Here is a 12,746-nt window from a genome sequence, read left to right as displayed (position 1 = left end):
CACGCGTGCTTTATAAAATACTATAAAAAAAGTTTTTTTTTAATGAAATGTCTAGATTAGTACCGATATAAAGTTACAACAATTTTTTAAAATATCTCCGAAAATATTGATTTTACAGAAAAAAGTTTGAAATGAAAAATGAAGCTCATAAAAAGCTCTACAAAAATGGTTATATACATTTTTTACGTAAATGTATTATTTTAGCCGTTATACACTTGGGGAAATTCACTGGGGTAAATTTAATAATTTGATTCCTGTCAAGATACTTTATATCATAACGGCTTAAAATAATACATTTACGTAAAAAATGTATATAATCTTTTTTGTAGAGCTTTTTAAGGGCTTTATTTTTTATTTGAAACTTTTTTCTGCAAAATCAATATTTTCCGAGATATTTAGGAAAATTGTTATAGAAGACTCTATTCTTCTCTGACCTAACGTTACAACTAATTTCCTAAATATTTCCGAAAATATTAATTTTACAGAAAAAAGTTTCAAATAAAAAAGAAAGCTCATAAAAAGCTCTACAAAAATGGTTATATACATTTTTTACGTAAATGTATTATTTTAGCCGTTATACACTTGGGGAAATTCACTGGGGTAAATTTAATAATTTGATTCCTGTCAAGATACTTTATATCATAACGGCTTAAAATAATACATTTACGTAAAAAATGTATATAATCTTTTTTGTAGAGCTTTTTAAGGGCTTTATTTTTTATTTGAAACTTTTTTCTGCAAAATCAATATTTTCCGAGATATTTAGGAAAATTGTTATAGAAGACTCTATTCTTCTCTGACCTAACGTTACAACTAATTTCCTAAATATTTCCGAAAATATTAATTTTACAGAAAAAAGTTTCAAATAAAAAAGAAAGCTCATAAAAAGCTCTACAAAAATGGTTATATACATTTTTTACGTAAATCTATTATTTTAGCCGTTATACACTTGGGGAAATTCACTGGGGTAAATTTAATAATTTGATTCCTGTCAAGATACTTTATATCATAACGGCTTAAAATAATACATTTACGTAAAAAATGTATATAATCTTTTTTGTAGAGCTTTTTAAGGGCTTTATTTATTATTTGAAACTTTTTTCTGCAAAATCAATATTTTCCGAGATATTTAGGAAAATTGTTATAGAAGACTCTATTCTTCTCTGACCTAACGTTACAACTAATTCCCTAAATATTTACGAAAATATTAATTTTACAGAAAAAAGTTTCAAATAAAAAAGAAAGCTCATAAAAAGCTCTACGAAAAAGATTATATACATTTTTTACGTAAATGTATTATTTTAGCCGTTATACACTTGGGGAAATTCACTGGGATAAATTTAATAATTTGATTCCTGTCAAGATACTTTATATCATAACGGCTTAAAATAATACATTTACGTAAAAAATGTATATAATCTTTTTTGTAGAGCTTTTTAAGGGCTTTATTTTTTATTTGAAACTTTTTTCTGCAAAATCAATATTTTCCGAGATATTTAGGAAAATTGTTATAGAAGACTCTATTCTTCTCTGACCTAACGTTACAACTAATTCCCTAAATATTTACGAAAATATTAATTTTACAGAAAAAAGTTTCAAATAAAAAATAAAGCCCTTAAAAAGCTCTACAAAAAAGATTATATACATTTTTTACGTAAATGTATTATTTTAGCCGTTATACACTTGGGGAAATTCACTGGGATAAATTTAATAATTTGATTCCTGTCAAGATACTTTATATCATAACGGCTTAAAATAATACATTTACGTAAAAAATGTATATAATCTTTTTTGTAGAGCTTTTTAAGGGCTTTATTTTTTATTTGAAACTTTTTTCTGCAAAATCAATATTTTCCGAGATATTTAGGAAAATTGTTATAGAAGACTCTATTCTTCTCTGACCTAACGTTACAACTAATTCCCTAAATATTTACGAAAATATTAATTTTACAGAAAAAAGTTTCAAATAAAAAATAAAGCCCTTAAAAAGCTCTACAAAAAAGATTATATACATTTTTCACGTAAATGTATTATTTTAGCCGTTATACACTTGGGGAAATTCACTGGGATAAATTTAATAATTTGATTCCTGTCAAGATACTTTATATCATAACGGCTTAAAATAATACATTTACGTAAAAAATGTATATAATCTTTTTTGTAGAGCTTTTTAAGGGCTTTATTTATTATTTGAAACTTTTTTCTGCAAAATCAATATTTTCCGAGATATTTAGGAAAATTGTTATAGAAGACTCTATTCTTCTCTGACCTAACGTTACAACTAATTCCCTAAATATTTACGAAAATATTAATTTTACAGAAAAAAGTTTCAAATAAAAAATAAAGCCCTTAAAAAGCTCTACAAAAAAGATTATATACATTTTTTACGTAAATGTATTATTTTAGCCGTTATACACTTGGGGAAATTCACTGGGATAAATTTAATAATTTGATTCCTGTCAAGATACTTTATATCATAACGGCTTAAAATAATACATTTACGTAAAAAATGTATATAATCTTTTTTGTAGAGCTTTTTATGAGCTTCATTTTTCATTTGAAAGTTTTTTCTGTAAAATCAATATTTTCCGAGATATTTAGGATGGTGATTGTCATTTCTGAACTTTTGTTTCAGCCGATCGACTGAACGAGTACATCCGCCATTATGAAACCCTCGACTACGACACGGAACCAGTACATAGGGCACACTCGAGGGCGAAACGTTCGCTCATCTCCGACGATTACGTTCACGTACAATTCAAAGCTCACGGTCACGATTTTCGAATACGGTTGAAAAGAGACCTCCAAGTTTTCAACGATAGACTCGAAGTGCACGGTCCTCAAGGAGAACCCTTAGATGTCGATACTTCCCATATTTATCATGGGCATATTTTAGGCAAGTAAATTTTGTCGTACGTCCACATATCTTATCATAAATTGTAAAAACGATACCGTATCTTGATTAAAACTAAAACTACATAAATTCCTGTGGATTTTTTCCTTTGGTGGCTAAACGATTTAGTTTTCGTTGATTTCTTTAACAGATTCATTAAAATTTTCGTCCAATATCCTCGAAAGTGTAACTGCAGAATATTTTATTAGAATTTCAGCTAAATCTTCAGTGTTTGTAGACTAGACTATGTTTCGAAAACTAAATACCCTAAAAGTTTCAACCTTTTTGGTTGAGACGGGGCGAAAGTCAGTTTCTTAAACGTTTTAATATCGAATTTTCCATTCAACGAAGTTTTCGTAGATTTATGATTGATGATATCCGAACAGAGATTTACTCCTACTTTCCGATATGTTCTCGATGTAAACTTCGACGAGAAAAACGAGAAAAACTTTTGAATACAACAACTTTTGTAGTTAAACGCGTGATAAAATCACCTCACGTGCTATTTTCCATCAAAAAATAATAAAAAAACTCGATTTAGATAAAAAACTATCAATCCACATATTGTTACGTCCAATTCGTCCACTACATGTACCGTGAAACTGGCACTGTTCGGTTATAACGGAAGTCTAAAATTTGGCAAAAACATTCATCACACCAACCTCTCCGTCGTGGCTCCGTAATCCCCCCAGTAGCTGCGCCAAACAACGTGGCGTCTTCAAATCTTGAAACTACCGCCATTTCTAGGTCACGCCAGGTACTTCTGGAACAATCCTTGTATAATAAAAGCGTTATTTGTCTTTAGAACAGCTCAACTGTTGAATCTTCGACAACGTAACCGAAAGATCTGTGTGTGTATCTTATAAAATGTGTTGCTGCAGGTGAAGTGGACAGCGTCGCCTTCGGGTCTGTAATCGACGGCGTGTTCGAAGGCAAAATAATGTTACCAAAGAAAGGTGCTTACTACGTAGAAAAAGCGCGCCACTATTTCCCTGATTCCGATCGTTACAACAGAACATTCCACAGCGTCATATACCACGAAGATGATGTCGAAGATCCGTACGCCCATTTACGGGAAGGTGAATACAATTTTTTTACTAAATTCGATATATTACGAACATTTGGATTCGTTTAAATTTGAGCGGAATAGTTTTTTTAAATAAATGTCGTACGAGGGTTGTTTGAAAAGTTTCCGATCTAACTCTAAAAAGACAAAAGACGTTTCTTTATTGCGAATGGAAATTTGAGGTTAAGAAACATGGAAGGGTAGCCGGAGGGGTGAAAACGATTGGTGAAAACCTGGTAGCTTTTTAGCAATCTCTCCAAGGTGATTAATCCACGTTTGAATTGAGCCAAACAAATTAAAAAGTAGATCTGGCGAAACCAGTGGACGATTAACCTCAATTTAATGGTCCTTCAGAACTAATTGTCCAACTTTTTGGATAAAATCATCGATTTTGGACTGTCCAGAAGGTTTTTCATCAACCAAGGTGATTAATTCACGTTTGAATTGAGCCAAACAAATTAAAAAGTAGATCTGGCGAAACCAGTGGACGATTAACCTCAATTTAATGGTCCTCCGAAACTAATTGTCCAACTTTTTCGATAAAATCGTCGATTTTGGACTGTCCAGAAGGTTTTTCATCAACCAAGGTGATTAATCCACGTTTGAATTGAGCCAACCAAAATAAAAAGTAGATCTGGCGAAACCAGTGGACGATTAACCTCAATTTAATGGTCCTCCAAAAATAATTGTCCAACTTTTTTGATAAAATCATCGATTTTGGACTGTACAGAAGGTTTTTCATCAATCAAGGTGATTAATCCACGTTTGAATTGAGCCAACCAAAATAAAAAGTAGATCTGGCGAAACCAGTGGACGATTAACCTCAATTTAATGGTCCTCCAAAAATAATTGTCCAACTTTTTTGATAAAATCGTCGATTTTGGACTGTCCAGAAGGTTTTTCATCAACCAAGGTGATTAATTCACGTTTGAATTGAGCCAAACAAATTAAAAAGTAGATCTGGCGAAACCAGTGGACGATTAACCTCAATTTAATGGTCCTCCAAAAATAATTGTCCAACTTTTTTGATAAAATCATCGATTTTGGACTGTACAGAAGGTTTTTCATCAATCAAGGTGATTAATCCACGTTTGAATTGAGCCAACCAAAATAAAAAGTAGATCTGGCGAAACCAGTGGACGATTAACCTCAATTTAATGGTCCTCCAAAAATAATTGTCCAACTTTTTTGATAAAATCGTCGATTTTGGACTGTCCAGAAGGTTTTTCATCAATCAAGGTGATTAATCCACGTTTGAATTGAGCCAACCAAAATAAAAAGTAGATCTGGCGAAACCAGTGGACGATTAACCTCAATTTAATGGTCCTCCGAAACTAATTGTCCAACTTTTTCGATAAAATCGTCGATTTTGGACTGTCCAGAAGGTTTTTCATCAACCAAGGTGATTAATCCACGTTTGAATTGAGCCAAACAAGTTAAAAAGTAGATCCGGCGAAAAAAGTGGACGATTAACCTCAATTTAATGGTCCTCCAAAAATAATTGTCCAACTTTTTTGATAAAATCATCGATTTTGGACTGTGCCGAAGGTTTTTCATCAACCAAGGTGTTTAATCCACGTTTGAATTGAGCCAAACAAATTAAAAAGTAGATCCGGCGAAAAAAGTGGACGATTAACCTCAATTTAATGGTCCTCCCAAAATAATTGTCCAACTTTTTTGATAAAATCATCGAATTTGGACTGTCCCGAAGGTTTTTCATCAACCAAGGTGTTTAATCCATGTTTGAATTGAGCCAAACAAATTAAAAAGTAGATCTGGCGAAACCAGTGGACGATTAACCTCAATTTAATGGTCCTTCAGAACTAATTGTCCAACTTTTTGGATAAAATCATCGATTTTGGACTGTCCAGAAGGTTTTTCATCAACCAAGGTGATTAATTCACGTTTGAATTGAGCCAAACAAATTAAAAAGTAGATCTGGCGAAACCAGTGGACGATTAACCTCAATTTAATGGTCCTCCGAAACTAATTGTCCAACTTTTTCGATAAAATCATCGATTTTGGACTGTCCCGAAGGTTTTTCATCAACCAAGGTGATTAATCCACGTTTGAATTGAGCCAAACAAGTTAAAAAGTAGATCCGGCGAAAAAAGTGGACGATTAACCTCAATTTAATGGTCCTCCAAAAATAATTGTCCAACTTTTTTGATAAAATCATCGATTTTGGACTGTGCCGAAGGTTTTTCATCAACCAAGGTGTTTAATCCACGTTTGAATTGAGCCAAACAAATTAAAAAGTAGATCCGGCGAAAAAAGTGGACGATTAACCTCAATTTAATGGCCCTCCAAAAATAATTGTCCAACTTTTTTGATAAAATCATCGAATTTGGACTGTCCCGAAGGTTTTTCATCAACCAAGGTGTTTAATCCACGTTTGAATTGAGCCAAACAAATTAAAAAGTAGATCTGGCGAAACCAGTGGACGATTAACCTCAATTTAATGGTCCTCCAAAAATAATTGTCCAACTTTTTTGATAAAATCATCGAATTTGGACTGTCCAGAAGGTTTTTCATCAACCAAGGTGATTAATCCACGTTTGAATTGAGCCAACCAAAATAAAAAGTAGATCTGGCGAAACCAGTGGACGATTAACCTCAATTTAATGGTCCTCCAAAAATAATTGTCCAACTTTTTTGATAAAATCATCGATTTTGGACTGTACAGAAGGTTTTTCATCAATGAAGGTGATTAATCCACGTTTGAATTGAGCCAAACAAATTAAAAAGTAGATCCGGCGAAAAAAGTGGACGATTAACCTCAATTTAATGGCCCTCCAAAAATAATTGTCCAACTTTTTTGATAAAATCATCGAATTTGGATTGTCCCGAAGGTTTTTCATCAACCAAGGTGATTAATCCACGTTTGAATTGAGCCAACCAAAATAAAAAGTAGATCTGGCGAAACCAGTGGACGATTAACCTCAATTTAATGGCCCTCCAAAAATAATTGTCCAACTTTTTTGATAAAATCATCGAATTTGGACTGTCCCGAAGGTTTTTCATCAACCAAGGTGTTTAATCCACGTTTGAATTGAGCCAAACAAATTAAAAAGTAGATCTGGCGAAACCAGTGGACGATTAACCTCAATTTAATGGTCCTCCAAAAATAATTGTCCAACTTTTTTGATAAAATCATCGAATTAGGACTGTCCAGAAGGTTTTTCATCAACCAAGGTGATTAATCCACGTTTGAATTGAGCCAACCAAAATAAAAAGTAGATCTGGCGAAACCAGTGGACGATTAACCTCAATTTAATGGTCCTCCAAAAATAATTGTCCAACTTTTTCGATAAAATCGTCGATTTTGGACTGTCCAGAAGGTTTTTCATCAACCAAGGTGATTAATTCACGTTTGAATTGAGCCAAACAAATTAAAAAGTAGATCTGGCGAAACCAGTGGACGATTAACCTCAATTTAATGGTCCTCCGAAACTAATTGTCCAACTTTTTCGATAAAATCGTTGATTTTGGACTGTCCAGAAGGTTTTTCATCAACCAAGGTGATTAATTCACGTTTAAATTGAGCCAAACAAATTAAAAAGTAGATCTGGCGAAACCAGTGGACGATTAACCTCAATTTAATGGTCCTTCAGAACTAATTGTCCAACTTTTTGGATAAAATCATCGATTTTGGACTGTCCCGAATGTTTTTCATCAACCAAGGTGATTAATTCACGTTTGAATTGAGCCAAACAAATTAAAAAGTAGATCTGGCGAAACCAGTGGACGATTAACCTCAATTTAATGGTCCTCCGGAACTAATTGTCCAACTTTTTTGATAAAATCATCGAATTTGGACTGTCCCGAATGTTTTTCATCAACCAAGGTGATTAATTCACGTTTGAATTGAGCCAAACAAATTAAAAAGTAGATCTGGCGAAACCAGTGGACGATTAACCTCAATTTAATGGTCCTCCGGAACTAATTGTCCAACTTTTTTGATAAAATCATCGAATTTGGACTGTGCCGAAGGTTTTTCATCAACCAAGGTGTTTAATCCACGTTTGAATTGAGCCAAACAAATTAAAAAGTAGATCCGGCGAAAAAAGTGGACGATTAACCTCAATTTAATGGCCCTCCAAAAATAATTGTCCAACTTTTTTGATAAAATCATCGAATTTGGATTGTCCCGAAGGTTTTTCATCAACCAAGGTGATTAATCCACGTTTGAATTGAGCCAAACAAATTAAAAAGTAGATCTGGCGAAACCAGTGGACGATTAACCTCAATTTAATGGTCCTTCAGAACTAATTGTCCAACTTTTTGGATAAAATCATCGATTTTGGACTGTCCCGAATGTTTTTCATCAACCAAGGTGATTAATTCACGTTTGAATTGAGCCAAACAAATTAAAAAGTAGATCTGGCGAAACCAGTGGACGATTAACCTTAATTTAATGGTCCTTCAGAACTAATTGTCCAACTTTTTGGATAAAATCATCGATTTTGGACTGTCCCGAATGTTTTTCATCAACCAAGGTGATTAATTCACGTTTGAATTGAGCCAAACAAATTAAAAAGTAGATCTGGCGAAACCAGTGGACGATTAACCTCAATTTAATGGTCCTCCGGAACTAATTGTCCAACTTTTTTGATAAAATCATCGATTTTGGACTGTACAGAAGGTTTTTCATCAACCAAGGTGATTAATCCACGTTTGAATTGAGCCAACCAAAATAAAAAGTAGATCTGGCGAAACCAGTGGACGATTAACCTCAATTTAATGGTCCTCCCAAAATAATTGTCCAACTTTTTTGATAAAATCATCGAATTTGGACTGTGCCGAAGGTTTTTCATCAACCAAGGTGATTAATCCACGTTTGAATTGAGCCAAACAAGTTAAAAAGTAGATCCGGCGAAAAAAGTGGACGATTAACCTCAATTTAATGGTCCTCCAAAAATAATTGTCCAACTTTTTTGATAAAATCATCGAATTTGGACTGTGCCGAAGGTTTTTCATCAACCAAGGTGTTTAATCCACGTTTGAATTGAGCCAAACAAATTAAAAAGTAGATCCTGCGAAAAAAGTGGACGATTAACCTCAATTTAATGGTCCTCCAAAAATAATTGTCCAACTTTTTTGATAAAATCATCGATTTTGGACTGTACAGAAGGTTTTTCATCAATCAAGGTGATTAATCCACGTTTGAATTGAGCCAACCAAAATAAAAAGTAGATCTGGCGAAACCAGTGGACGATTAACCTCAATTTAATGGTCCTCCCAAAATAATTGTCCAACTTTTTTGATAAAATCATCGAATTTGGACTGTGCCGAAGGTTTTTCATCAACCAAGGTGATTAATCCACGTTTGAATTGAGCCAAACAAGTTAAAAAGTAGATCCGGCGAAAAAAGTGGACGATTAACCTCAATTTAATGGTCCTCCAAAAATAATTGTCCAACTTTTTTGATAAAATCATCGAATTTGGACTGTGCCGAAGGTTTTTCATCAACCAAGGTGTTTAATCCACGTTTGAATTGAGCCAAACAAATTAAAAAGTAGATCCTGCGAAAAAAGTGGACGATTAACCTCAATTTAATGGTCCTCCAAAAATAATTGTCCAACTTTTTTGATAAAATCATCGATTTTGGACTGTACAGAAGGTTTTTCATCAATCAAGGTGATTAATCCACGTTTGAATTGAGCCAACCAAAATAAAAAGTAGATCTGGCGAAACCAGTGGACGATTAACCTCAATTTAATGGTCCTCCCAAAATAATTGTCCAACTTTTTTGATAAAATCATCGAATTTGGACTGTGCCGAAGGTTTTTCATCAACCAAGGTGATTAATCCACGTTTGAATTGAGCCAAACAAGTTAAAAAGTAGATCCGGCGAAAAAAGTGGACGATTAACCTCAATTTAATGGTCCTCCAAAAATAATTGTCCAACTTTTTTGATAAAATCATCGAATTTGGACTGTGCCGAAGGTTTTTCATCAACCAAGGTGTTTAATCCACGTTTGAATTGAGCCAAACAAATTAAAAAGTAGATCCTGCGAAAAAAGTGGACGATTAACCTCAATTTAATGGTCCTCCAAAAATAATTGTCCAACTTTTTTGATAAAATCATCGATTTTGGACTGTACAGAAGGTTTTTCATCAATCAAGGTGATTAATCCACGTTTGAATTGAGCCAAACAAATTAAAAAGTAGATCCGGCGAAAAAAGTGGACGATTAACCTCAATTTAATGGTCCTCCCAAAATAATTGTCCAACTTTTTTGATAAAATCATCGAATTTGGACTGTCCCGAAGGTTTTTCATCAACCAAGGTGATTAATCCACGTTTGAATTGAGCCAAACAAATTAAAAAGTAGATCTGGCGAAACCAGTGGACGATTAACCTCAATTTAATAGTCTTCCAGAACTAGTTATCAAATTTTTGGATAAAATCTTTGGTTTTGAACCATCCCGAACGTTCGTAGTCGGTCCACGATGATCAAATAGAACCTAAGAGCCCGAGAGTTTAGATTGAGGTCGCAAATTATTGAGATAACCCTCGTATATGTTATCGGTTATAATCAGAAAGTGAAATTTAGGATTAAATGTTATTATCAGGGCATTCCGCCGGTTGCGGCATTAACGACGACGTCATCCAATGGATGAATAAAATACAATATTCGGAAACGGAAGATTCGCCAACGGCTCCAACGACGCCATACCAAAAACCAACAAAACACAAAAAATACAACAAATCGAACCGATACAAAAAAGATAAATCCGAAGAAAAATCGCCGAATTTCGAAGACGTACTCAATAAATATTCCAAAGAAGCCAATGAACGCAGCAACACCAGACACAGAAGAGCCACCAGAAGAGACGATACCAAAAATACTTGCTCGTTATACATACAGACGGATCCCCTTATTTGGAGACACATCAGGGAGGGATTTCCCGAGGTTGGTACAATTCTTCTTCTTTATTATTATTATTATAAAAAATTGATCGCGTTTTTTCCAGCATTTGGATCCGAAGAAACAATCCGAAGTCAACGAAAAAACGAAAGAAGAAATTCTCTCCCTAATCGCCCATCACGTGACCGCCGTCAATTATATATACCGCGACACGAAGTTCGACGGAAAAAACGAACATCGCAATATCAAATTCGAAGTGCAAAGAATCAAAGTTAGTACCGTCGTAAAAATGATTTTTATTTATTTCGAAAAATAAAATAAAATTAATTAATTCTCCAGATCGACGACGACGCGTCTTGCAGATGTTACCACAGGGGTTGCGGCGAAATGAACCAGTTCTGTTTGGAAAATATAGACGTGAGCAATTTCCTCAACATCCACTCTTTGGGTAACCACGAAGACTTCTGCCTCGCCTACGTATTCACTTACAGGGATTTCACCGGGGGTACTTTGGGTTTGGCGTGGGTGGCTAGCGCTTCGGGCGCATCCGGCGGCATTTGCGAGAAATACAAGACTTACACCGAGACCATCGGCGGTATGTACCAATCGACGAAGAGGTCTTTGAACACCGGTATCATCACTTTCGTTAATTATAACAGCAGGGTACCGCCCAAGGTGTCGCAACTCACTTTGGCCCATGAGATCGGACACAATTTTGGATCGCCGGTAAGTTGGAACAATTTTTGATGCGCACTGTATAAAGTATTGAGCAAATTTAATCAAAAAAATTATAGAAAATTGTGCGCGCCATGCAATTGTGTTGTTGTCTACGTGGGACAAACATCATGATATTCGTATAGAGGTTTAAACGTACATCGTTACGAAAAATTAAATAAATCTGAAAATTTTTCGAAATTTGAATTATTTTTGACAAATTTTCACTTCGTGCAGTTTCATTTTGTGTTTTTTTTTGAAAAATCACCCCGAAAACCCGGAAAAATTGCGTTAAAATCATTTTTGATGTTGTTTATGTTGGACAAACATCATGATATTCGTAGAAAAGATTAAAAACACATCGTTACGAAAAATGAAATAACAAATATGTAAATCTGAGGATTTTTCGAAATTTGAATTATTTTTAACAAATTTTCACTTCGTGCAGTTTCATTTTGTGTTTTTTTGAAAAATCACCCCGAAAACCCGGAAAAATTGCGTTAAAATCATTTTTGATGTTGTTTATGTTGGACAAACATCATGATATTCGTAGAAAAGATTAAAAACACATCGTTACGAAAAATGAAATAACAAATATGTAAATCTGAGGATTTTTCGAAATTTGAATTATTTTTAACAAATTTTCACTTCGTGCAGTTTCATTTTGTGTTTTTTTGAAAAATCACCCCGAAAACCCGGAAAAATTGCGTTAAAATCATTTTTGATGTTGTTTATGTTGGACAAACATCATGATATTCGTAGAAAAGATTAAAAACACATCGTTACGAAAAATGAAATAACAAATATGTAAATCTGAGGATTTTTCGAAATTTGAATTATTTTTAACAAATTTTCACTTCGTGCAGTTTCATTTTGTGTTTTTTTGAAAAATCACCCCGAAAACCCGGAAAAATTGCGTTAAAATCATTTTTGATGTTGTTTATGTTGGACAAACATCATGATATTCGTAGAAAAGATTAAAAACACATCGTTACGAAAAATGAAATAACAAATATGTAAATCTGAGGATTTTTCGAAATTTGAATTATTTTTAACAAATTTTCACTTCGTGCAGTTTCATTTTGTGTTTTTTTTTTTGAAAAATCACCCCGAAAACCCGGAAAAATTGCGTTAAAATCATTTTTGATGTTGTTTATGTTGGACAAACATCATGATATTCGTAGAAAAGATTAAAAACA

General features: G+C 33.6%; 1 protein-coding gene across 2 annotated transcripts in view; it reads left to right on the top strand.

Moving 5' to 3' along the window:
• LOC130448810 (disintegrin and metalloproteinase domain-containing protein 10) overlaps positions 1–12,746 on the top strand; it is a 50,491-nt gene that overhangs the window by 26,073 nt on the left and 11,672 nt on the right. For both annotated transcript variants that reach the window (XM_056786339.1, XM_056786340.1), the window contains exons 2-6: positions 2,636–2,896; positions 3,775–3,972; positions 10,538–10,878; positions 10,940–11,104; positions 11,173–11,559. In XM_056786339.1, coding sequence (XP_056642317.1) covers positions 2,636–2,896; positions 3,775–3,972; positions 10,538–10,878; positions 10,940–11,104; positions 11,173–11,559 — 1,352 coding nt within the window. The remainder of the gene's footprint in view (positions 1–2,635; positions 2,897–3,774; positions 3,973–10,537; positions 10,879–10,939; positions 11,105–11,172; positions 11,560–12,746) is intronic.

The sequence above is a fragment of the Diorhabda sublineata genome, chromosome 9 (assembly GCF_026230105.1).
Source record: "Diorhabda sublineata isolate icDioSubl1.1 chromosome 9, icDioSubl1.1, whole genome shotgun sequence".
Lineage (NCBI taxonomy): Eukaryota > Metazoa > Arthropoda > Insecta > Coleoptera > Chrysomelidae > Diorhabda > Diorhabda sublineata.
Note: the sequence above shows the minus strand (reverse complement) of the source record. Positions and strands in the feature narration are given on the sequence as shown.